The sequence below is a fragment of the Heterocephalus glaber genome, unplaced genomic scaffold (genome assembly GCF_053883595.1).
Source record: "Heterocephalus glaber isolate CG9 unplaced genomic scaffold, H.glaber_assembly_v1.0 deba00001532, whole genome shotgun sequence".
NCBI lineage: Eukaryota > Metazoa > Chordata > Mammalia > Rodentia > Bathyergidae > Heterocephalus > Heterocephalus glaber.
In genome coordinates this window covers 3,752,848-3,780,414 of record NW_028258330.1, presented here as the reverse complement: position 1 = coordinate 3,780,414, position 27,567 = coordinate 3,752,848, and the positions used below count along the sequence as shown (strand labels likewise).

The following is a 27,567-nucleotide window of genomic DNA, read 5'->3' as shown; positions in this document are numbered from 1 at the left end:
TATAAAGTATCTTTTTCTGTATTTACTAAGATCATATAATTCTCCCCCACTATTCTGTTAATGAGGTAATTACTTTATTTGACTATTGTATGTCAAATATTTTGTTAATCCTAATTTAGCCTTGTTATACTCTCTTTATGCCATGCTAGATTTTGTTTGCTAGATTTGATAAGGATTTTCATAGCCATGTTCATCAATGACACTGACCTGTCATGAAATGTCCTTGCCAGACTTTGGAAATGAGGTTGTGCTGGCCAGATTAGTGATAAAATAAGAATGAGAAAATGGTATCTGTTTCTTGGAGGAGGCTAAAATCTATGCAGTCATACCTCAGTTCACAAACTCAATTCTCTCTGTGATTCTGGTTCTAAACCAATTGGCCGAGAACCGCATCAAATTTCCCCATAATATCAAAATTGAACCTAACCATTGAATTTGATTCGGTTCTTGTCCAACTCAGTTTGCGACCAGATTTGTGGAGAGAATCAAGTTCATGGACCGAGATACCACTGTGGTCTCATTTTAAGTCAGTGAACTGAGACTCACTGGTGCCTTGAGCCCAAGTTCATCACACTGCCTGGCCTGGAGTTTGTGCTGCATCCCAGGTGGAGCAGTTTCATTGAAAGCATGAAAACAGCGCTCTTGCTCCCCTCTCATGCATCTTTGTATCATTATGGATTTTATTATCAGCCTCTTGCTCTTCACTTAGTCATTCTGCAAACTCAGAGTGTATCCCATTTATTAGACTTTAGGCACCTAGTCTAGTACATGGTGAGTTTAATATCATCCAATGGCAAGATAAACATGCACAACAGATTCAGAATATAACTCTGTGTAAGGATAGAACTTTGTGTTGGAACCATAGCAGAATCACAACTAAGTTGTCTTGGGAACATCAGCACTGACTTCATTTAAAAAAAAAAACTTTTTGAGTCAAAATTTCAAAATCAAACCAGAGCATTCTAGATGAATAAGCAGACTTATTTTCCTGCCAGAAGGAACCAAGTGTACAAAATGAGGAGATTTTTAGCTACTGTGCTTGTAGAGAGAAGCACAAGTTCAAGGAGGAGAGAGGCAGGAGAGGGAGGATGCAGGTGTGTGGATCCCATCCTATTTCACCTGTTCTGCATGGGCACCTTTGTTAGAGTGTTACACAGTCAGGTTGCAGCTCACAATAAGAATTCCCATAGGTTGTTTTGGAAAGAGGTGAGGAAGGAGTGAACCAGAGCAGTGACTATGGGATGGACCTGGGAAATCTAGTGGACCATGGATGGAACTTACTGTTTTACTAAGAGGAAGGAGGGCTGCAGAGAAGGAAAATATCAGGGATGATTTCAGAATCCGGGTGGGTGCCAGAACCATGTTGTGAGATGAGATTAATAAGAGTGAATGAATTATTTCTTGGTTCTTGTTTGTTTTGTTTTGTTTTTTGAGACAGTCTTGCTATCTAGTTCAGGCTAGTCTTGAACTCACTATGTAGTCCAGGCTGGCCTGGCTGGCCTTGAACTCATGGTGATCTTCCTACCTCAGCCTCCTGAGTGCTGGGATTACAGGCATGTGCCACCACACCCAGTGATGGCTGTGATTTCTGACCTGCACAGGTTGGCCTTCTGAGCATGCACTTGGATGAACACACTGCATTCAGTCCCCTACAGGTGCCTGCTGAGATACAATGAAAAACTACCTCCCGAAGAAGTCCTCATCCTGTTCTCTGGAACTTGGAATTGTTATCCTATGTTTACAAAAAGGTCTCTGTAAAAGTGGCTGGGGATTCTGAGGTGAGATGCTGCTTAGTTATCTGAGGGTCCCTAGAAGCTACTGCAGTGTCTTCAGGAGGAAACAGTTATGCAGGCAGCAGAGGAAGTGGCAGTGTGATCATGGAAGCAAAGCTTGGAGGGCTGTGTCCCCACATCAAGGATGTCACAGCCTCCGAAGTAGGAAGGAGCAAGAACAGGTTCTTTCCCGAGCCTCTGGGGCAAGCGTGGGCTGCTGTGCCTTAATGTCAGCCCAGGGCACTGATTTGTAGCTCCTTCTCCAGAATAGTGAGAGGTTAAATTTCTATCATTTTAAGCCTCACAGAGAGCGGTAATTTGTTAGAGCAGCAGACATAGGCATTGAACACAAGTACAGAGAAGACTCCGAGGGGTAGGGGGCCAACCAAGGAAGAGAAGCATGTAGAGAAATAAGGACCTCTGCGCTCTCCAGTGAAACTCCCTGAGAGGGTAGTCTGGGCTCATGGTTCCCTTTGTCTGTTGTTTTCTCCTGGGCTCTCCTGAAGCCCTCTGTCCTGACTGGGCTGTTTCCCACTGACTGCTGACTCTGCTGTCTTCAGCCTGTCTGCTCTGAATCCTGGCACCTGGAATGTTACTGTCTCACAACTGAGGTGTGGGATATGTATTTTTAAATGACCAAACCTCTTGTCTCACAGTTCTCAGTAGTTAGGGGTGTGTGTGTGTGTTGCCCTGCACACTGTTGGCTTGGGAGCCTCTTGGAGAAAGGTCTACATCTTACTCATTATTTACCTCTGTGTACCCAACGTGGTGCCTGCACCTTACTCTTCATGGAACTTTAAATTGAAATGATTTAAACTGAATCTCTAATCTTTCGTCTTTCCTCCTCTTAAAACTGAATGCCTTTAATTCATTTCTCAGTCTTTTCTGAAATTGTAATATTAGAATACTAAACAAAAATGATCCTTTTGTAATATTTTGAAGATATTTACTTTTATAATTACATACTTAAAAATTTTTAAATCGGATGTAGGAAATTGCCTTTAAAAAATTAGGATGAAACCATTAAGGTCAAGTCCCTTTTCATCACCTTCTTTTTTTTTAAAATTCTTTTACTGATACATTTTAGGTATACAGTACATTTACATTTATCATTGGGAACTTGTACCTTTACAGGATGTATTTTGGTACTTACTTTTGCCCCATTCCCTGCACTCCTTTCACCCCTCCACCCTTCCCTATTTACAAAGACTTTGTTTCCATTTTTTCCATTTCTCATCATTTTTTCTTTCCCTTCTTTCTTTCCTCCACCCCTCTCACTTCCTCTACCCCTTTGGACCTTTTTTTCCTATTTTGCATTATCAATTATTCATTTTAATCATTGGTACATTTTAGGTATACAATATAATGATATTCATCATCTCTCTTGGTTCTCATTTTTCTCCCTTCCCCTGCCCTCCCTTCAACCCCTCCAGCCCTCCCTATTTACAAAGGCTTTGTTTCCATTTTCTCATATTAAATCCCTCTCCTTCTTTCCTTTCCCCTACTCCTCCCACTTCCCCTTCCCCTTTGCCCCTTTTCTTCCTATTTCACATTATCTATTATACATTTTAGTCCTTTTTTACACTTGCAGTTTCTCACACTAGAGAAACTATTCAGTATTTGCACGTGTGTCCTATTTATTTCGCTTAAGAGTATCGCCTCAATGTGCATCCATTTAGCTATAAATGTCTCCAATTTCTCATTTTTTATGTCTGAGTAATACTCTATTTTATAAAAAAAAACACATTCTTTAAATCCAGTCTCCAGTTGATGGGCATTTGGCTATTTCCAAGTTTTAGCTATTATAAATTGTGCTGCTATGAACATAGGAGCACATATATCACTGTGGTATGATTCTTTTAATTCTTTGGGGAAGATCCCCAGCAGGGGAATAGCTGGGTCAAATGGGACTTCCAGTCCTAGTTCTTTGACGTATCACCATACTGATTTCCACAGTGGTTGCACCAGTCTACACTCCCACCAGCAGTGGAGCAGGGTTCCTCTTTCCCCACAGCCCCACCAGCATTTGTTATTGGTTGATTTCATGATAGCAGCCATTCTTTCTGGAGTGAGGTAGAATCTCAGCGTTGTTTTCATTTGCATCTCTCGAATGACCAGTGATGTTGAACATTTTTTTATATGTTTATTTGCTATTTCTACTTCTTTGTCTGAGAAATGTCTGTTCATTTCAGATGCCCATTTTTGGATTGGGTCTTTAAATTTTGGAGGTCTGATCTTTTTAAGTTCTTTATAGATTCGAGATAGTAGGCCTTTGTCTGAGGAACAGCAGGTGAAGATTTTTTCCCACAATGTGGGTTGTCTCTTCACACTGCTGGTGATTTCTCTTGCTGTGCAGGATCTTTTTAATAAGATATCCCACTTGTTGATTGTGCTAGTTCACAGGCAACTGAGTTTTTGTTCATAAAATCGTTTCCTACACCGATGTCTTCAAGAGTTCTACCTAACCTCTGTTTCAGGTGATTCAGCATTTCTATTTTCATATTTAGATCTTTAATCCATTTTGATTTTAATTTAGTGCATGGAGAGATATAGGTCTAGTTATAATCTTTGGCATGTTGAAACCCGATTTTTCCAGTACCATTTATTAAAAAGGCTATCTTTCCTCCAGTGAGGGTGTTTGGCTCCTTTATTGAAGATGAGGTGGCTGAGTGTGTCTGGCATTGTTTCTGCATCTTCTAATCTGTTCCACTGGTCCTCAAGTCTGTTTCTTTGCCAGTACCATGCTGTTTTTAATCACAGTAGCTTTGTAGTATAGTTTCAAGTTGGGGATTGTGATACCCCCTGCCATGTCTCTGTTGCCTAGAATTGCTTTTGCTATTCTGGGTCTCTTCTTGTTCCAAATGAAGTTTTGTATTGTTTTCTCAAGGTCTGTGAAGTATGCTCCTGGGATTTCAATTGGGATTGCATTGAATCTATATAGTAGTTTTGAAAGTGTGACGATTTTCACTATGTTGATCCTTCCTACCCAGGAGCAGGGGATGTCTTTCCATTTTCTGATATCGTCTTCAATCTCTGTTTTCAGAGTGCTATAGTATTCAGTCAAGAAGTTTTTGATTTTTTTTGTTAGGTTGATTCCTACATATTTCAGTTTTTTGGATGCTATTGTGAAAGGAATTGTTGGCCCTATTTCTGTCTCAGTGAGTCTATTGTTCATGTAGAGGAAAGCTATGGATTTTTGTGTGTTGAACTTTTGTCCAGCTACTCTACGGAATTTTGTTATTAAGTCTAGAAGACTTTTGGTTAAGTTCTTGGGGTCTTCCATATAGAGTATCATGTCGTCTGCAAATAATGACAGTTTGACTTCTTCATTTCCTATCTTTGTTCCTTTTATTTCTTTCTCTTGTCTAACTGCCATGGCTAATGTTTCCAAAACTATATTGAACAAGAGTTGTGATAGTGAACATCCTTGTCTTGTTCCTGATTTTAGTGTGAATGATTTCAGTTTTTGACCATTTAGTACGATACTGGCTGTTGGTTTTTCATAGATGGCTTTTATCAGATTGAGGGAGAGACCATCTATTCCAATTTTTTGTAGGGTTTTTATCATAAATGTATGCTGGATTTTGTCAAATGCTTTTTCTGCATCTATGGAGATAATCATATGGTTTTTGTCCTTGGCTCTATTGATGTAGTGTATTACATTGATTGACTTGTGTATGTAGAACCATCCCTGCATGCCTGGGATGAATCCCACTTGATCAGGGTGTACAATCTTCTTGATGATCTTCTGCATTCTATTTGCCAGTATCTTATTAAGGAGTTTTGCATCTATGTTCATTAGTGAGATTGGCCTATAGTTCTCTTTTTTGGTTGGGTCTTTCTCTACTTTGTTGATCAAGGTGATGCTTGCTTCCAGGAATGAATTCAAGAGTATTGTTTCTCTTTCAATTTCATTGGAGAGTTTAAACAGTAGTGGCAGCAGTTCCTCTCTAAATGTCTTGTAGAATTCAGCAGTGAAGCCATCTGGACCTGGGCTTAATTGGTAAGTTTTTAATTACATTTTCAATTTCATTGGTTGATATTGGGTTGTTTAGAATTTTTAGGTCTTCCTCATTCAACTTTGGTAATTCATATGTATCTAGGGATCTGTCCATTTCTTCTGTGTTGTCCATCTTATTGGCGTATAGGTTCTGGAAGTAGGTATTGATGATCCTCTGGATTTCTGCTGGGTCTGTTGTAATTTCATCCTTTTCATTCCTAATTGCATGGATTTGGCCCTTTTCTTTCCTTTTCCTGATAAAGTTGGCTAAGGGTTTGTCAATTTTGTTGAATCTTTTGAAGAACCAACCCTTGGCTTCTTTAATTTTTTGTATCATTCTCTTAGTCTCCATTGCATTGATTTCTCCTCTGATCTTTATAATTTCCTCCCTTGTATGAGCTTTGGTGTTGTCCTGCTCTTCTTTTTCTAGAAGCTTGAGGTTCAACATCAGGTTGTTTAATTGGGCTTGCTCTGTTTTCCTAATATGAATATTCGCTGCTATGAATTTCCCATGTAATACCGCTTTCATTGTGTCCCATAGATTCCAATATGTTGTTTTGTCATTGTCATTTAATTGTAGGAACTGCCTGATTTCTTCTTTAATTTCCTCTTGACCCATTGGTTATACAGAAGTGTGTTGTTCAATTTCCATGTATTTATGAAATTTTTTGAGTTTCTTTTGCTATGGATCTCTAATTTCCTCGCACTATGGTCTGATAATATACAGGGGAGAACTTCAGTTCCTTTGCATTTACTTAAACATGCTCTATGAGTTAGTATGTGGTCTATTTTGGAGAACCACCTGTGTGCAGCTGAAAAGAATGTGTATTCTGATTTTGCGGTGAGGAACACTCTGTAAACATCTGTTAAGTTCATTTGTTCAAGAGTTCGATTGAGTTCTAGTATCTCATTACTTATTTTTTGTGTAGTTGATCTATTTGTGACAGTGGGGCATTGAGGTCCCCTACTACAATTGTATTAGTGCATATATGAGTTTTCATGTCCATTAGTATTTGTTTTATATAGTTGGGCACACTAGTGTTTGGTGCATAGGTATTTATGATTGTCATCTCTTCCTCTTGGATTGTTCCCTTTACAAGGATGTAGTGTCCTTCTTCATGTCTCTTAATCAGTGTTGGTTTGAAATCCACTTGATCTGCCAAGAGGATAGCTACTCCTCCTTTTTGGGGGGTTCCTATCGCATGGAGTATTGTTTTCCACTCTTTAACTTTCAATCTATGAGTCTCTTTTTGAATTAAGTGTGTTTCTTGCATGCAGCATATTGTTGGTTCTTGCTTCTTGACCCATTCTGCTAGTCTATTTCTTTTGATTGGTGCATTGAGACCATTAACATTGCTGGTTATAACTGATACGTATTCACTTATCATTGTCTTGACTTTTTCTTTTTGTTGGATTCTCCTCCTTTACATTTAATTTCTTGTTGCACCTGATGGATTCATTCTGCTGTGCTTCCTGGGGTTGTGATCCTCATTGTCTGTTCCTAGGATATTGTCTAAAATTTTTTGGAGTTCTGGTTTGGTATTCATGAAGTTCCTAAGGTGTTCTTTGTCATGTAAGTATCTTATTTCTCCATCAATTTTGAAAGATAGTTTTACAGGGTGCATCAATCTGGATTGGAGGCTGTTTTCCTTTAGGGCTTGAAATGTGTCACTCCAAGCTCTTCTTGCCTTGAGGGTTTTTGTTGAGAAGTCTGCTGTGATTCTGATGGGTTTTCCTTTGTATGTGATTTGTTTCTTTTCTCTAAGTGCTTGTAGAACTTTGTTTTTCTGTTGAGTTTCTGGAATCTTAACAATTATATGCCTATGTGTAGATTTTTTTTGATCAAGGCTAGTTGGAGTCCTATATGCCTCACTTATCTGTATGTCAAGTTCTTTTCCCTTGCTTGGGAAGTTTTCTGCCATTACTTTTGTGAACAGTTTTTTTTTATGTCATCTGCACTCTCTCCTGATTCTTCTTTGACTCCAATCAGTTTTATCTTATTCTTCTTTGCATTGTCTCGCAGCTGCTGGATTGATTTCTTGTGGCCCCCTACAATTTTGAAGCAATTTTTCTTTTCCTGATAGCTAATTGCAGTCTTATCTTCTGTATATGAAATTCTGTCCTCACATTGGCTCATTCTGCTGTGTAGACTTTCAGTGCAGTTTTTGATCTCCTGGAAATCTTTTTTATGGATTCCCTTTTTTTCCTGTGTTGGAATCCCATCATGTTCTTCAGCTCCTCTCTAGATTTATTAATCTTGTCTTACACTATGAGCACAATCTCTGCTGTTATCTGAGAAATTATTTCTGATTTCATTTTTTCCAGGTCCTCTTTTGTTGCCAGTTCAGGGAGTCCAGGTTGTTGAGTATCATAATGTTGCATCTCATTTCCCTTTGGGGTTGCTGTAGATGATCTGGAAGTTTGGTTTTGAGACTTGTTTACATGTCTTCTCATTTCGACAGCAGGTGGGGGATGCTATTCGTGCCCGTGTGGCTCATCTCCTCTGGGCTGGGAGTATTGGAAAGGTGGCCCCTTCCTCTGGGCTGGGAGCAGCAAACAGCAGCCTGGAAGGCCCTACTTGTGGACTCTGATCACCTTCTAATTGTGTTTCTTTCTGAACTCCCCAGAAATACCACCTGTTATAACTTTAATGTGTTAGTACTTAGTATCCTGCCAGACATTTTTTCTAATTTTATGTGAAGTCTATTTATTCATAGTAAAACACTATCTTTTTGTGGCAGTGATATGATTTTTTTGGATGGGGGACATAAATGGTGTCACCAGGTTGTACAGTATGTTCCTCTGCTCAGCTGTTTGAGATCTAGTAATGGTTTTTTTTAAAAAAAATTTTTATTGGTACATTTTAGGTATACAATATAATGACATTCATCATTGGAAATTTACACCTTTACATAATCTCTCTCGGTTCTTATTTTTCCCCCTTCCCCTGCCCTCCCTTTAACCCCTCCATCCCTCCCTATTCACAAAGACTTTGTTTCCATTTTTTATTTTCTCATATTAATTCCATTCCCTTCTTTCCTTTCCCCTACCCCTTCCACTTCCCCTTCCCCTTTGTACATTTTCTTCCTATTTCACATTATCTATTATACCTTTTAGTCCTTATTTATACTTTCTGTTTCTCACACTACAGAAACTATTTGGTATTTATACATGTGTGTCCCATTTATTTCACTTAAGAGTATCGCCTCAGTGTGCATCCATTTAGCTACAAATGTCTCTAATTTCTCATTTTTTATGGCTGAGTAGTACTCCATTTTATAAAAGAAAACCCCACATTTTCTTTATCCAGTCTCCAGTCAATAGATATTTCCACTATTTCCAAGTTTTAGCTATTACAAATTGTGCTGCTATGAACATGGGTGCACATATATCACTGTGGTATGATTCTTTTAATTCTTTGGGGAAGATCCCCAGCAGGGGAATAGCTGGGTCAAATGAGACTTCCAGTCCTAGTTCTTTGGGGTATCTCCATACTGATTTCCACAATGGTTGCCCCAGTCTACACTCCCACCAGCAGTGGAGAAGGGTTCCTCTTTCCCCACAGCCCCGCCAGCATTTGTTATTGGTTGATTTCATGATAGCAGCCATTCTTTCTGGAGTGAGGTGGAATCTCAGCGTTGTTTTCATTTGCATGAAATCTAGTAATGTTAATATGCATAGGTAGAGGGCACTTCCTTTCACCCTGTGCACAGCATTCCCTGTGTGGGATGTGCCTCACTCGTTCTTGGTCAACTTTGAGTTTGCCTGCACTGTTTTGTTATTGCAAGTGATGGTGCAATGAACACACGTGTGCATGTCTCCTTGGACCCCTTGCCCACTGGCTGTATTTCCAGAATCGCTGTTACTGGGCTTGAGAGCACTTGCATTGTCACTAAACATGTGCAGGCCAGTGGCCTTTCTTCCAAACTCCTCCCACTTGCCCAGTATTCAATGCTTCAGTCTTTTCCATTAGCCAATATGAGCAGTATGAAAGGAGACACCATTGCTTCATTTTCTTCTCCAGGTTTTGTTGAGGTTGAACATGTCTCACATGTTTATCAACCACTTGCATTTCCTTGCCATTCATTTCCCTTGCTTGGGTATGATCTCTGTTTCCTAGAATTCAATTACTGGTCTGTTACATGTGCTGCAAGTATTTTCTCCATGTGTGTCTAGGGTTTTTTGGACAGACCTTTTATATTTTGGTGTGGTAAATATGTCAGTATTTTTCTTTATGACATCTGTATTTCAAAGGAAGTGTTTCCCCTGCTTCCTTGGAGCAAAGACTAGAAATTCAATTGAAATTATTCAGTTCAAAATTCTATGAAGAACAAGTTGCAGATGCCCTGTCAGGCACACAGTGGTAAATAATGAGTAAGATGTGTTTCATGGAGATATGCTCTCGAATTTTTTTCTGTTAATTTCAAAGTGGGTTTTTGAAAACTTCAGGCCATAATGTACAGTGCTGCCTCGGTTCACAAATGCTTCTTTTTGCAAACAATTCGGTTTGGCAAAATTTTGCTTCTGTTCACGAACTCCACTTCAGGTGACAAACACAACCGTGGCCATCTTCCCCAGAATTGTGGAATGAATTAAGTTTGTGAACCGAATCTGAAAATGATTTTTATTTTTGGTATGAAGTAGGAGCTGAAGTATATTTTTTTCTCATATGGATAGCCAACACCACTGCTTGTATTTTATAGTTTATTTTTTCCCACCGATTTGAAATACCACCATTAACATTTATCAAATTTCATACAGATTTGACTGTATTTTGAGACTCTATTCTGTTCTATTCCTGCCTTGACAACTCACTCAGAAATCATGGCTTTGTAATTCTTAATATTTAGTACAAATTTAGCCCATTGTCTGTTCTTCTTTCTTAAAATTTTGTTTATTATATTTAGTCTTTTAGGATCAGTTTATTTTATAACAGAAAAATATTGTTGAATTTTTAATGGATTTTAAAATATGTTAACTATAAAAGATTATATATTGTTATTTGTCCCTAAACCATTCAAAATATATTATTTTTCATTCTCTTCAAAATGTTATTAATTTGTATTACTTATTCCTAAATCCTTCAAAATGCATGATTTCTATTAAATAAAGAGCAAGGAAGATCCAAAGGCTAGTAGAACATAAGGTCTATATAATCTGGGCACTCCTTAAGGGTAATAATGCAAAATTATGAATGCAGCATTAGCTGCCAAGTCTTGGAAGGGGCCTGTGCTAGAACCTCTGGCTTAATTAGCTTCAGAGTAACCTTACTTAAGATACTGGGTGTCACTTTTGGGGAATGAGCCAGGAAATTGTGCCTCTGCTCCTAGAATCTGCCATGAGTTTGGGACTTCTGAGCTACATAGGTGGCATAAGTCATCAAATAACAATTTGAGTTGCAGCCTAGGATGTGTTTTCAGTTATTGTGTGTTACAGAAAAGCACGGCCTGGACTTTTTCCTGGGATAATATGTCACATCCAAAGAGCTCAGGACATGTTATGAACATTAACTAATTAAATCTCCCAAACCCAAGGGGCATCAGAGAGAGAGGTACAGCATCACCTTGAATATTTCTGAAATGCAGCCACCTCCAGGGACAGGGGTGGCAGCTGCTTAATCATAAACCACAACACCTCATGACAGTTTAGCCCAGACAATTAGTCCTTGTTGTTGGTAATTGTCCCATGACATCAGACTGCCGAGCAGTTAAGTCACCAGGATTATTAGTTCATTGCAAATCTAATTCACCTTTTAAGAATTTTTACTCTTTAGTAATTTTACCCTAATCATAAAAGAAACATATGCTCCATGTCGGTCTGCTTTTCCTTTACTTGGGCTTTTTGTAGTTCTTCAAGGTTAAAACTGAAAATAAGAAGGAAGTATCTTTTTCAAATAAAGTGCAATTTAAAAGTAGGAATATATTGATATGAGTTGTTTTTCCTTCAAAGTTTGCTGCTCAGTGAAATTGACTAAAAGTCAGAATAGGTACATTGACCGGGTAGGGAGAGGCGGGAAGGTTCTGGGTGCTATCATTTTATATATTCTCTGAGGTAACCATATGTAGAAACTCACCGAGTTGTATACATTTCCCAATGTGTTCCATCTCAGCAACAAAGTAGATTAACCTAGAAAAGCATGCTGCTCTTACTATCATGGAAATGCTGGAAACCCCACAGTGGCTCTCTGGGTAATTTTGCAGGGCACAGCCGTATTCAGGAGCTCAAGATGTGGTGCCCTTATTTTCCCCAAAGCCTCTGTCTTCAGGAGAGGGACTCTAAGTCCTCTTGGGCCATTTTCCTGTCATACCCCAAGAGCTGCCCCTTGTGCCAGGATGAGATTCTCTCTGCACCTGCAGCTTTATGTGCCTCTCTGACTGTGCCCTGTATGCCTCCCTGCACATCTAATTTTTCTCTTAGAATTTTGTTTTCTTCCATTCACCTACATCTTTTTTGAGAGGAGCCAGAAAGCATTCTTGATCCAGTAATTTGGCTTGAGAGGTGATTGCAGGTCTGTGACCGCAGTGGGTGCTGGAAGATCAGGGAAAGCAGGCAGGGAGGAAGCAGTGAGGCTGGGGCTGCCTCTGGCCTGCGTGTCCAATAGGATGATTAAACCATGCTGGCTACAGGGTCCCAGGGTCCCTCTTGTGTGTGAGCAGAGCATCCTGGGCTGCTCTATGCTAAAGGCCAAAGGCTGAGAGCCAGTGTCATAGGGTACCCCCGGCAGAGCAGCACTGGCGCAGGCAGAGGGGCAGGAGGGCATGCTACAGTGATCAATGGTGGTCTCTCTGAGATTGCCCTCCTAAAGCATGAAAATAGAAAGGAGGGAAGCAGAGAGAAGGTAGAGGGGAGAGAGAGAGAGAGAGAGAAAGGAGGGAGGAGGGAGGAGAGAGAAGAGAGGAAAGAGAGAGACAGAGTGGGTAGGGAAGTGGAGGTAGAAAATCCTTTTCAAAGAAAATGGGAATACTTTTTATGATTTTTAGTACAGATTAAACACACGAAGACCACTCTGATCGACTTTCTAGAACATATTAAAGAATAATGCTCAGCTCCAGTTGCTTAGAAAACAGAAAAGTGAACCTCGTGGCTACTAGCCACAGTATTTCCACACTAAGGGAAAGCAGCCCTTGTGAATCCTTGGCATCGGTGGCACCCACAGAGCTGACTGTGGTCCTTTCTGTGTCTGTCTTAAGATCACATCAGAGCCTGCTGTCCTGGAAGGCAATAATCAGGAATTGGTGAACCTTGAAGAGGGCTGCCCTCAAAAGGCTATGCTGTCCCGCGATGGCAGAGGCTGCCCCCCCGCCCCCCGCCACTGGCCCCAGCAGGTTCAGACCCAGTTTTGTCTCCTGGAGCAGGATCCAGTCACATCCATTGTGTAGAGGTGGATGCAAGGAGGTGGAGGGCTAGCTGGCCTGGGATCTCTGTGTCAGAGCCAGGATGGTGTGAGCTGCAGAGACTGGCTCTTATTCCCTCTGGGTGCCACCCCAGACTTAAGTCTTCAGACTCCTGCAGTTTAGAAACCTAGGATGGTACTGCCCCATCATCTGCCCTGTCCTCACCCCCTTTCTCTCTCATAGATGCCAAACTCAGGACAGAGAGCCAGAGTTCCCAGAAGACAGCCCAGGAACTCTCAGGACTGTTTTCCCCGGAGGCCACGGGGAGCTTCCAGGTGAGGAGAATGTCCCTGTGCCTGGCGTGGGGATAGGGCCAGGGCTGCTTGTGATGGGGGTTGGACACTGCTGCTGTGGGGTCATACTTGAGAAGGTCCAGCACCTGGTGCAGGAAAGGCCGCCCAATGCTAACATCCGGTAAGTGCAAGGTCCATGGCAGACTCTCAGGGGCTCCCTGGTGTGTTGCAGGACCTCCACCCTGCTTTATCCTCCACCCCATAAAGATGCTCACTTGAAGCTCGCTAGGAAACCCGGACTCTGTGAAGAGACTTCATTGCCTGTGCTACTCAGAGGTGGTAGCTTGTGCTCCTGCCCCACGTGAGCCTTGTGCATGACAGGACCTGGCCACATCTGTCACCAGTAGCTGGCTTTGTGGTCCTGGCCTGGTCTGGGAAAGCCCCCTTCCCCTCTGCTGCCAGTGTGGTGCTAATAGAGCACTAAATCTGCTGCTGCCCTGATCAAGGGGGACCCCACCAGCAGTGTCTAGAGCTAGCTGTGGGATGGATGAGAGAGGATTTGGCAAGAGGCCCCAGAATTCAGCCATCATCTGTCCCATAACAATGCACAGGTTCATAGTAACATAAAAACGCCCACATTCCCAGGATCTGCGTCCTCACATATTCCCCCGGGGCTTTGATGTATGTCCCTTTCTGTTCCTAAGAACAAGGCCACTCAGGTCCCCTCCTTTACAGCTGACCTCACTGAAGGGGTGGGGCAAGAAGCCAGATGGACTCACATCTGGGATGATATCGTCAGCCTGGCATAATGTAAGCCCTGAGTTTCACACGAATCCAAGATGCGTCTCCCTCTATCATAACACCTTCAGCTGATCAGCTGGCCAGAACCTGTCCCTCAGCCCAAAACTATGCCAAAGTCAGCCATGACCAGAGAATGGGAAACCAGTGATAAAGAGAAAATGAGAAATGCAGCATGGGGTGGGGTGGAGGGACAAGTTGGGAACACAAGAACAAAGTACACATAGAACATTTACCAAGCTAGACCATACTGTAGGCTGTAGAATGTCTCCATGAGTTCAAAAGGACTCAAGTCATCTCACCTTTGGTGTCTTGAAAGACATTACAAGAAATACAACTGTAGATCCCTGTCCTTCATGAACATTGATGGAAAAAGTCTAATAAAAATTTTATCAAACTGAGTCAATATATAAAACCTAAAAGGGTCATACATCATAATTAAGTAGGTTTTATTCTGGGAATGCAAGGTTACTTAAACATAAGGAAATCAATAAAAATAATTCACCATACTAATAAACTAAAAAAAAGAAAGTCCATACATATATTCTCATGAATACAGAAAAAGGAACTTGAGAATTCAACATCTATTCCTCATAAAAACTTCAGAAAACTAGGAATAGAAGAGAACTTAATTTGATAAAGGTTACTTTTGAGAAACCTACAGCTAACTTAATACTTAACGGTGAAAAACTAAGTGCTTTCTCTTTCCCTGTAAAGTCAGGAGCAAGATGAGAATATCTACTCTCTCCAATTCAAAGTTGGACAGGCAACCTAAGCCAGTGCAAAAAAATATTAAAAGAAATATTGGGGCCGGGGATTTAGCTCAGTGGTGCCACCACCTGCGTCACAAGTGCAAGGTCCTGAGTTCAATCCTTGGTACCAAAAAAAATATATATTGGATTGGAAAGGAAGAATTAAAACAGCCTTGTATTTACAGGCAACATGACCACCTATGTACAAAATCCACCTAACAGCTATTAGTACTGATATGCAAGTTTATGAAATACATACAAAATTAATATGCAAAACTCAGTTGTATCTCAATATAATAGCAATGAACATTCAGAAATTGAAATAAATAACATTTATAATAGTAAAAATATATGAAATATTTAGAAATGAATCTTATAAAAATGTTGAAGACTTTCACACTGAAAATTACAAAACATGTCTGAGAGAAATTAAAGAAGAAATAAAATAAATGGCAAGACATCTTATGGTTATGCACTGGAAGACTGGATATTTTAAAGATGATTTTCAATCCCCCAAATTTATCTTTAGATTCTATAAAATCTCAATCAAAATTTCAGTAGGAATGATTATGGAAATTAAAAATAATTGTTTCCAAAGTTCATATGGAAATAGAATGGACTCATAATATGCTGGAACAACTTTGAAAATAAGCTGATTTCAAGACTTATTCTAAAGTCTTATTTTTGTAATTAAAACAGTGTTGAATTAGTGTAAAGATCAAGTAGATCAATGGAATAGAATAAAAAATTCCCTTATAGATAATTGATTTTTGACAAAGGTGCCCTGCAGAAGAGGACAGATGGTCTTTTCAATAAATGGAGCTGAACCCATTGCATATCCATATACAAAAATTTGAAATCCAATCCATGGTTCACCATATGCAGAAATGAACTACAAATGGATCAGAGACTGAATTGTGAACTCCAAACCTATCCAAGGAGAAAATGTTTTTGACCTAGGGTCAGGTAAAGATTTCTTAGGTACAGCAAAAGCATAGTGCATAAAAGAACATATTGAACAAATTAGATATCATCGTGATTTAAAACTTTTTGAGAAATATTTTTAAGAAAATGAAAGACAGCCCCAGACTGGGAGAAAATATTTCCAATCATATATCTGACAATGGACTTGTTTCCATAACATATTTTAAAGCTGTCAAAACACAGTAATACAAAAGAAATACCCTCATAAAAATGCACAAAAATTGAAACAGACCTTTTCCAAATGAAGACATGCCATGTGAAATGACATCCACATCATTAGTTGTTAGAGAAATGCAAATTAAAACCACAATGAGACACAGCTATACCTCTGCAAGAGTGACCAGGATTAAAAAGATCAGCCATTTCCTGCAGCGATGAGGCCGTGGAGGAAATGTGGTGCTTCCACACCACAGAGTAGCACTCAGCAACAAGAAGGAATATGCCATTGCTACTTGCAATAGCACAGGTGGATTTCAAAATAGATGTGCTGAGAGAATTGGAAGAATGGTCCTTCTCCCCTGCTAGTGGCACTTATGATATGGCTTTCTTTCTATAAAATTCCGCAAAACACTAACAAATCCATAGTGATGAACAGATCAAGGTTTACCTGTTGTCAGCAAGGTCGTGAGCAGTGGGGACCAGACCAGCACAGAAGCTTGGGATGTGATGCACGAGCTCTTTATTTTGATGGGGGCGATATTTTTAAGGGTGCCTATGTACGTCATAACTTTTAAAAAGGTACGTTTTAAATATATCCAGTGTATTGTATGTTGATTATACCTCAGTGAAGCTGTTTTTTGAAAAAGCAGTGCAACTCTCAAATTACATAGAAGAATAATGGTGTCATAACTAAGAGCTGCAAAGAAGGGTATCCACCCTGTGCGAAACATCTGTCTGTTATCTATCAATCATCCATAATGGATCACTCTATCTACCTACCTATCCGTCCATCTTCATTCTCCCTTTCCATCCTTATTTTATTCTCATAGCAACCGTAGGGAGTAGAACTGTTTTTGTCTCTTTTACAGTTGAGAAAACTGAGGCTCCATTACTTCCCAGGGCCTCCCAGCCAGGGTTCATTACTCTATAGCTTGAACTCTGGGCACTGTGGAGTCAGTTAATTCATGTCTTGTTGTTGTCTTTTGCAGGAAAAGGTCATGGAAGAAGCTGAACTCCTCTCAGCAGTCCACAGTGAAAATGCCAGTGAAATGCAGGTAGGGTACCCACAGGGCCTTTGACTGCCCACTGTCCACCCCCCAAGTTCACCCCATACCCCTCAGTCTTGAGCACCCTTCCCTCCTCCAGACACTGCCTCTTTTCCCATTCACACCCAGTGCCTCCTTTAGGACCCACTCTACAGAGCCTCTCTGCTTATCCTGATCCCATGGTGGATGAATCCCTTATTCATTCCCCCCAACCCCTGCACAGCTTGCACTAGAAGTTTTATTTTATAAATTGATTATTTTCAATAATTTCAGTAAAAACCCCTTTTCTCCCTCCCCTTGCTGAAAGAGAAAACACTTTGAAGAGGGAGAAGGTTTGCAGGACTCTGTGTTGTAACACACACACACACACACACACACAGGCACAATCAAACCATGCACACCTGAAGGTACTGTGTGTCCTTCACTTGTTGTTCAGGTTCCAGTGCCTGCTCCTCCAGTTACCAGTTCCAGCCAAGAGGGGCACAACCTCTCCAGGGGCTGTTCCTGGCTTCCCTCTGCCTGCCCACCCTTCACATGTGGTCCTCAGTCAAATTAGCTGCGTACACTCCAGGTGCCCTGCATTCCCACCAAGGAATGGAGGACTGAGGGGATGTGTAGGTTCTGTGGACCTTGTGCCAGATTTTGACCTTCCCCAAGGAGCAGCAGGAGGCCTCCTAGGATGTTGAGTCACAAGTTGCCCTATCAGATGTTTTACTCCACAGTGATGCACACAGTGCTTCCTCTTCAGCAGCTACCCTAGAGGTCTTGTTGATGGGTAATGGACTGCATGAGTCAGCTGTGAAGGGACCTGGGCAATCAGGTTCAGGGTGGCCCTGGGACATGTACACTGACCATTGATTACAGACATTGGAGCTCTGCTGAAGGGCCACAAATGCACTCATCTTCTGCCCAGATTCTGAACAGTTAAGGAGTCTACACACCAGCAAGAGCCCTCTGAGCACCTGCCTCTGCCTACATCCCAGGAAGGGGAGAGGGCCTGCTGGGTTGGTGCAGCCATCAGATTGTGCTTGGAGAGAGCTGGAGCTCCTTCATGTCTGGGGGGTCCTTCATGATCTCCCCTCGACCTCAGCAGGATGCATTCCTGGGGCACTGGCTCTGAAGGACCTCTGAGTTGGTGGTGTCTTCTCCAGTGTTCCTTTATGTCTGAACAAGTTTCTGTGGGGCAGGGGTAGTCCCAACCTGCCAATGAACCTGTGGTACCCCAAGGGCATCTGGGTAAACAGCGAGGCTTCATCTTTGTGTTTATCTCCTGACCCTGCTGGAAGAAAACACTAAAATGACATAAATTCACAAAGAGTGAGACAGAGAAGAGTTATTGGAAGATAAGCACTTTAAAAATATTTGGAATCAAGAACATCGATGGAGGCGTTTACATTGACTTAGCCCGGGCAAGAAGGTGAAGGGGGAAGGTGTGTGGGTATCCACTGGTGGGTGGGAACTGGAAGCTTTGGCTGAAGGCAAGTGAGGGGTGGGGTTGCATATAGCCTGATGTGGGTTGACCAGAACCCCAGATTCCCTATCTATGCCACTCAGCTCATCTGCTGGACCTCAAAGGAAGCAACCCAGTGTTTGTTCTCAGGAGAAATCAAGATGAAGCTCTTTGCTCAGGCTCTCCACACCGTATGAGGTGGTGCAGTGAAGAAGGACACAGAGGTGGGAGGAGCTCTGCATGTCAGAGCTGTGGCCTTGCAGTTTTGTGTCACTCCTGTAACAAATCACCACAGAGTTGGTGGCTCAAAGCAGCACAGACCTATATTATCTTAAGGTGCTGGAGGGCAGGAGTTCAAAATTGGCCTTGCTATACAGAAATCTGTCCATGGGGAGGGGCTCATCCCTTCTGGAGGAGACAGGGAGATTGGCCACCTTGCCTGTGGCATTCCTGGGCACAGAGTGCCCTAACCCTAACCCCACTCTGGCCTCCTGCCTCCCTGTTGTGAGGACTCATGATTTCATGGAATTCACATATATTCCACATACTGTCCTCATGGCAGAATCCCTAATTGAATGGCATCTGCAGAGTACCTTGACCCAGTGAGGCAGCGTACCTGGGGAGTTCAGGGATGAGGGTGCACATACCCTTGGGGCCACTGCTCTGGATACCTCAGGCCCCTGTGCAAAGGCTTAGACACCCCCCCCCCCCCAAACCTGACAGGCCCAAAGGAGAGGCTTCCAGATAACATCACTGGGATCTCTCCTTTCCCCATTGCCAGTCTCTCCCTGATTATCCCTCAAAGTGCCCTCCTTATCCAGGTGTTGTTGAATTTTTGCCTTACAGCCACTGAAGAAGCTGGAAATGTGCTCCAATGCTAAAAGAGCCTAAAGTAGGAGTGAGGAAAAGCACTTAAGGAGCAGGAGCCACAGAACAAGAGGGTGCTGGAGGCCTGGGACAGATGGGAGGAGGGGTAGAAAAACGTTCACAGATTAGCTCAGGTCCCCGATTGCTTGGAAAATAATATTGTCCACCACTTCACAAATCTGATCAAGCATGTGAAAAAATAGGAAACCAAGCAAATAAAAACTAAGTATATGAATAAAAGGAGTCATACTACTGTGTTTAGCAATAGCACATATTCATAAACAATACTTACATACTTATACTAATGTAAGTACTGATTTAACTCTAGACTGTGATGTAATTATACTGGGGAGATAGAATTGGGGAAGAGGGGAGTGTAAAAGGGTTAAATCCACCCACCACAGCAATATCCAGTAGGAAATACCAAAAACTGCTGAATTAAGAAATAACATAAGCATATTATTCAGAAATGGATGAATCCCCCCAAAATGAAAAAATTGAAAGTGCTATCTAATGGGGCAGAGGGAGATGGGGGACTGCTGATTTCCTATAAATTTTAGTGCTAATATTACTTTTAATTTTTACCATATGTATGTATTACTGTGATTTAAAAGAACCTGAGAAAGATCTCAGAATGAATCATTTTCCCCAGGGGGTAACCCCTTTCCAGGTGCCCCTAAAATCAAACCCTTCCTGTTTTGACTTCACCACCACAGTTAACCCAGCACTGCTGGAGCAGTCATAAGGTCTAGAAATCCTTGTGTCACAAAATCACAGTAAAAATGGTTTGAGGGACAGAGCTGTTTTGCGGCTGAAAGTGTGCATATATGTATGTGTGTGGGGGGTGTCAGTATAGTGCTCTAATCTCTACCCAGTGATGTAATTAAAATATTGATCTTGTATCAAAGGCCAACTGAAAACATTTATTTTCTGACCTTTGTGGGAGAACTTGTTTTAATCATTTTATAAATGCCGAATCTCATTAAGAACATTGTGTGTGTGTGCATGTGCGTGTGCCTGTGTGTGTGTGTGTGTGTGTGTGTGTGTGTGTGTGTTATGGGAGATAGAACCCAGGACCTTCACATTGAGCTGCATCCTCAGCCCTTTTCTAATTTTTTATTTTGAGAGAGGGTCTCTCTGTCTCAGCCTCCCAGAATGCTAGGATTACAGGCCTGTACCACCATGCCCGGCTTGATTAAGAGCACTTTAAAACTAGGTCTGGTTTACAATGAGTTTGTAGGTAAGATGGTCACCTTCCTAGGAACAATATAATCTAAAGATGATACAACCACTGCACCATTAGCTTGCCAAAATGAACAGGATTCCACTGGAGCCTCTTCTCTCCCTGCCCTAGGACACGGATAAACTCAGTCTGCTTTCCCTCACTGGTGAGCAGGAACATGGTGTCAGCCGCTGGAGCTCAGCATCCATCCTGCTGCCCGAGGAGCCTGACTATTTCCGCCCAGTCTACAGGGGAGCCCCCACTGTGTTCTGCATTCAGCTCTTTTGTATCGATGAGCAGTATGAGGCAAGGCAAGTGCTAGTCTCCAGGGGGTCTGTTAGGGTCAAAACCACTGGCCACATTGGTGGGTCAGCATTGAAATTTTGCAGTGCCAGTTTTTCTAGACCTTGACCCCACATCCGAATCTCTTGAAGAAATTTTTAAACAATGGAGTCTTGGACCCAACCCAGAGATCCTAGTCCATCAGCTTTGAGCAAGGAGTACAGATGTGGGCATGAAAGCTGGAAAGGTCTGGGCTCCCTGGATCACAACGGGGGATCTGGAAACTGACCACATGCTGCTCCCATTCTCTGAAGTTTCCAGTTTTTTGGAGACTTTGGATTTGGGTTGCTGCTTGTCTGAAGTCTTTTGGTTCCAAGTATGGTGGACCCTTGGACTTAGGAATTCAATGTCAGGCCAGTTGTAACTCGATGGTCCACTGTAACAGAAAATCCCATTGAAATTGACTTTGTGCAAGAAAGGTGGAATGATTGCCTCCCACAACTAAGGATGATTCCACTTGTAGGGATAATTTCAAATAGGGTTTGAACTCTGTTAGAGCTGACCAAACCAGGAACCAGCCTTCTCTCTCTGTCTCTTTATCCTGGTCCTCTGTGGTGGCCCTAGCCTTGGGGCATGATTGCTGACAGTCTTGGGTCTACATAGACATCTGGTGAGGGGAACACTCTGGTTAGGGCTCAGCCTGCCAGCCAGTATCCCATGAGGCCTGACTGGACTGTGTGCTCATTGTGGAGCCAATAACAGTGTCCAAGCTGGGCCTCAGAATGGGCCCAGTCACTTACCTCAGGCCCCACCCTGCATCTGGGGCTGCAGCCTCACCCAAATGTCAGATGGGAGAGGGCATCAGTGGACACCTGGGCTGCCCGCCACCCACTGCCTGTCACTCTATGTGCCCAGTGTTCAGGACTTGGTACCTCCCACCCCCAGTCTGGGTCTGGAGTGCTGCCCTCCTTTCCTGAATTCCACATCTCCTTTAGCACTTCATCCATTCTGCCAGCTACCCACAGGACAATCTAGATGAGGAAAAGACTGTCAAATTTTTATAGAGCAGAAATTCTGCAGTATCATGTAGATGACCCAGAAGAGAGCTGGGCACAATTTCTTTTGTTTTTTTGGTACCGGGGATTGAACTTGTGTCCTTGTGCTTGCAAGGTAGGCAGTGGAACCACTGAGCTAAATCCCTGGCCCTTTAGTAGATGTTTTTGAACATAGCTCCAGTCTCCTGGGCTCTTCTAAACAATGTCTCCTTTTTTTTTTAACATTAAATTTTAAGCCTCTGTGAAGAACTTGAAGCTTGAAAAGGGAAATTTAAAGAATTTTAATAATATTATAGGCATCTAAAAAGCCTGTAAAGCCTTGCTAGACTTGTTTTAACAGTTCCTTTCCCCTGTGCATTTTGATATGATTGTGCCTAGATGTGCCTTTTGGATTTTTAAACAGAAAATTTTATAACCCAGTATGGACTGCCTGTGAATGTGAACAGAAAGCTGGCCAGAAAATTTTTTGCATATAAAAGAGAACAAGAATGGCCTATATCCTATCCATATCTGTACTCAGCTTGGATCACATTGGCATAATGGCTGCCTTTCTTGTGGGTTTTTTTTTTTTTTTTTTTTGCTTTTTGGTTTTTTGGTTTTTGTTTTTGAGACAGGGTCTTGCTATGTAGTTCAGGCTGGCCTTAAACTCACTATGTAGCCCGGGCTGGCCTGGAACTTACAGCAATCTTCCTGCCTCAGCTTCCTGAGTGCTGGGATTACAGGCATGCAGCACTATGCCCAGCTTCCTGTGGCTCTTCAAATGTGCAGAGATTATTAATTATTATGATAGTGCCTTCATTTACAAAATATTTAATACTGACACATAATGCTTAGACTTACATTCTGTACAACACATGTTCTGGTCAGCTAATCACTGCCTGAGCAAGAGAGAGCCATAAATCTCCTCAGATGTCCCCTCTGCTATATTTGTTTACAGGCCAGTGACAGTGTGCCCTGTCTTGTTTACAGGTCTCTGGATTTTATGAATTTTGTTTTCAGTCTCTTTCCCGTAAGTATGCCAAGATTGGATATTATATTTGGTTTTGTAGTTCAGATACAGTATAAAAAGGTAAAATTCCATATTGTATGGGCATTTACAGTGCTGTGAATGTTGAGCTTTGAACTGCTTCTGTGTTCGGAGAGTAAGGTTAGGAACTCTTTCTTTTAGGAACTCAAACATAGAAAATATTGTCATTTTCAATAATTCTTCAATCACTCTTTCTTTCATTGCATAATTCCTTTTAGAGATAGTGTTACTGGTGTTGTATTAGACTCACATCATGGATCATAGTATATGAAAATGTCAGTGATGACGCTAGTATGTGACTGACAGGTCACACTGACCTCACAGTTTCTGAAATGATTCTGTGGCTTTCTGGCAGTGAGGGAAGGTAAACTTGTGGGTGATTTCCGGGTTGGCCTCTCTTTCCATACTTGCTCCCAGGCTGAATTCAGTGCTGGCAGCATGTGAAAGGGACCAGCCCACACCTGTGTGCAAACTGCATAGCCCATCTCGGTGTATCCTGAGCTTTTCCTCCTGGGTTCAGTGTTGTCAGTGGTGCAGCTCCAAACCCACCTTTCTCACTTTGTTGGAAGGAAGAGAGTGGGGAAGTAGGACAATTGCGGGACAAAATGGGCTTTTCTAAGGCCTTTTCCCATGGCTGTCCTAAGGTTAAATCAGCAGTTGCCATTCTTCAGTTGGCTAATTCTAAGCCAAATGTCTATTGTTCTATGTTTCCTTCTACTCTTTATACTGAGGCAGAAATAAATACAATTTAATTATGTTACCTAAAAAACATGTGATATTAGGCTTTATTTCCTCATTTTTAAAATATAATGAAGCCTTGTAATAAGGCAATATATTCTCCACAGCAATTTCTTTGAATTCATTTTAAGGCATTTTAGAAGCTCATAAAGCAATATAGATTACCCTGAACAGAGAATTTACAAAGCTGGTTTCCCCCAATTTGCCTCAAAGAAATTTCACCAAGTTTAATTCTTATTTTAAAGCCCAAATAAAGGCAAATCTTCAGCATTATAAAATATCAGCTTTAAAGTGGCAGAAGACCTGTTTACTTTTTAATCCTATTTGATTTGGGGATATGAGGAAACAGGAACAAAATACCTTCATTACTTCATCCTTAATCCTTAAAATGCAAGCTAAAGCAGCTCATTACAGTGAGCCTCCCCCTCCCTGAGGAAGCCCACCGAGACATGGCCCCCAAGCCTTATTTTCAGCTTTAGTTGTACAACCTGACTCTAAAGTTTCCCAAAAGGAGTGGTGTTAATTTTCTGGAAGGAAGGAAGATAAGGTCAAGTAACGATTCACTCCCTTTGGGTTGCAGATGTCCCAAGGGCTTTGGATTAGTACAAGTGATGCCTTCACAGGGTTCAAGGGGGAAGCGAGGTCCCAAAGGGACAAATTAGCTCTGGGAAGAGCAGGCTGCTTCTACAGGGACCTGGCAGAGGGTCAAATGGCTGCAGGGAACAGAAGCAGCTCAGAGCTCCAGACTCCAGACACAATGCGGACCCCAGCAATCCCATGGCCACGCGGGCACCAGGTGAAAAGGGCCAGAGGCCCCCATGTTAATAACCTGTTCATCTCACTCATTGTGTCCAAACTGAATCTTTTTAACATTCAGTCAATGTGACAAATTATTAATGAGCTGGTTTACTTTCTTTCTCTCACACCAAGTCTTTGAAAGCGATGTTTGTTTTATATTACAGCCCATCTCAATACAAGTACTGTGTTTTCATCAGAAACACTTGATCTGGATTTAGGTCTCATAAAATCTACAGTTGGATACTCATGTTGGGATGAGTGAGTTCTAAAATGTCTTAAAATCAATTCACCTAACCTGATCATGCATAAAACTTTTCCAATAAATGGAACTGAGCACCAGTTTTTAAACTTAAAAGAAGTTAAGAATTTTGGTTGTTCAATCACAGCAGCCACATTCCAAATGCTCATTGGCTGGGTGTGGCCAGGGCTACCATATAGGACAGTGCAGTTCAGGAAGGCAGGAAGTTCAGGTCAGGAAGGCACCTGTCAGGACATTTGGATCTACCTGCATCCGCAGCCTAAACCCACTGTGCAGCTCAACAACCCTGGGACCTTCACCTCCAAGGGACCATGTCACAACAGGGACACACACATCAGACTGTGTGTAATCATAGGATCTAAGAGCCTCTCTGCCTGACATACCTCCCTGCCACCTCACAGAGAAGAGGATGAGGCTGCTGTCAGGTCATATAGTAAGGGCAAGGCCTTTGCTAGGACACCGTGCTGCCTCATTGGCTGGGTGAATTCACAGGAACAAGTGGTCTTAGCTTGAAAAGCCACTTCTGTCCAAGAGCTATTCCCAATAGGTGCAGTTATTCCTCATGCGCACTTATTCAGGGTTCAGTCAGACTCACAGATATTTTCTCCATCCTCTTGTAGTTGCATCTCCCTGAATTTTATGTGATTACTTTTGAAAATATAGGAAGTTAATTGAGAATCTTCTACATGCATTTTGCTTCTATTTTCCTTCGTGCCCCTATTTTCATGTGTGTTTAATGATAAATGCTTTTTGTGCTTCTCATATGTCCTGGCTTTTGATCATGCTAGGACAAGAACTTCTGCATCATTTCCGTGCCCCAACTCACCCCTGAGTTTGTCCTCATCCAGAACTTCATGAAAGTCATCCCCTTTGGTGACTGCACACTCCAGCACGACCTCTACGTCTTCCACCGGGCCGGGCTGTTCAAGTAAGTGGCTACTTGGGCAGGATGACAATCTGTGAAATTAAACAGAGAAAAGAATACTTGGAGTACATCAGTGAACATCATACAGGCATGGTCTGTGTCTTCTAAAGGTTATAAACACTTGTTGACGTGTAAATGGTATGTGTTTAGCATGCACAGGCAGCTGGGGCTAGACTGCCAGGACCCCTGCCCCACATGCACAAGCAAAGTGTTAAAAAAAAGCATGAATTTTTTTTTTTTTTTACTATATGAAGTTTTTTAACTACCCAAATTTAATTCAAATGCAACTTATAAAAGGTGGCTCAGAGTGTCACGGGTACATTTGAGCCCATGGATGGGATGGACGAAGGCAGGAATGGGCAGGAAGCACCTTCTTTCTGTGTACACATACATCCCTTCTGTATCTATCTGAGGTCAGGAACAAGGTCACTCAGCCCTACCTGGCCACAGGGGAGGCTGGGAAATCTATTGCTAGCCAGTTGGGTATGTGGCCTGTAGAAACTCTGAATTTCATTATTAAAAGGAACAAGGATCCTGTGGGACCATCACATCTGGTTTTTATCTTCCGTATGTGTGGAAGGTCTAGAAAGGGACATAGGACTCTGTACCTGATGTGTCTCAGGGATGCAGGACTGATTATGAGGATGGAGTGAAGAGGATGACTTATTTTTTATTTATATCTGCCTGTTTTGTTTTTAATTTTTTTCTTTTAATTAATTTTTTCTTAGAGCAATTTTAGGTTCACAGCAAAATTGAGCAGAAAAGTTTCCCTATACCCCTGCCCTGCCCCTGCATCCAGACCCTCCCATCATTTACATCCAGGACAAGAATGGCACATTTGTTACAATTGATGGGCCAACAATGACTCATCATTAGTGACCAAAGTCCATAGTTTATGGTAGGGTTCTCTCTTGGTGGCATACATTCCATAGGTTTAGACAAGTGTTTAGTAACATATAAAGACACCATTATAATATACAGAATGTTGTCAGGTATAGTGGTGCACACCTATAATCCCAGCACTTGAGAGGCAGCAGGATTGCTGTGCATTTGAGGCCAGCCCAAACTACATAGTGAGATCCTGTCTCCAAAAAAATAAATAAAATAAAAAGAAAGAAAAAGGAAAAATACAGAATAGTTTGACTGCCTTAGATCTCTTCTGTGCTCTAATTATCCCTCCTCCCCTTCAGCCCTGGCAACCACTGATCATTGTACTTCCTCCATGGTTTTGTTGGAATCATCCAGTATGAACCCTTCATAGCTCATTTCTCTTCTGCCCTGAATAATATTCCACTGTATGGACATACCATAGTTTGTCCATTCACCGACTAAAGGATGTTTTGGTTACTTGCAAGTTTGGACAATTAAAAATAGAGCTGCTCTAATATAACAGAGGGCCATGGGGAAAGAAAACTGTTCCCTTCATGACAGAGAGAAGGCAGAAAATCAAGGCAGGAGCTAAGAAGGAAGATATACCCCTCCAGGGCTCTGAAGAAGTGTCACAATTCTTATTCTGAGTGTCCACCAAAAACATTTAGCGAGGCACAGCCCAATAATGTGTGGTAGGAGGTTTCACATCTTTTGGACAAATCAGAGTGGAACATCTATGAGTCAACCATACTTTGTGATGCTGATCACTTCAAAGTACAAGGACCTTGGATTAACTACATTTACAACTTATGTTCCCCATCTTACTGAGTAGCAAGTAGCTGTTTTTCTGTAGGCAGTTGATGAATAAGGAAGGGAAAGAAGAATAAGAACTAAAATACCATTATGCCATGGTTTTCGATTATATAAATTTCTTTG

At 41.8% G+C, this 27,567-nt stretch overlaps 1 protein-coding gene across 3 annotated transcripts in view; it reads left to right on the top strand.

Annotated features, from left to right (window-relative positions):
* The window catches only part of Cfap61 (cilia and flagella associated protein 61), a 274,915-nt gene that overhangs the window by 59,817 nt on the left and 187,531 nt on the right, over positions 1-27,567 (top strand). For all 3 annotated transcript variants that reach the window (XM_087189031.1, XM_004841158.3, XM_087189032.1), the window contains 5 exons: positions 13,350-13,441; positions 17,082-17,147; positions 20,810-20,988; positions 22,984-23,023; positions 25,625-25,764. In XM_087189031.1, coding sequence (XP_087045157.1) covers positions 13,350-13,441; positions 17,082-17,147; positions 20,810-20,988; positions 22,984-23,023; positions 25,625-25,764 — 517 coding nt within the window. The remainder of the gene's footprint in view (positions 1-13,349; positions 13,442-17,081; positions 17,148-20,809; positions 20,989-22,983; positions 23,024-25,624; positions 25,765-27,567) is intronic.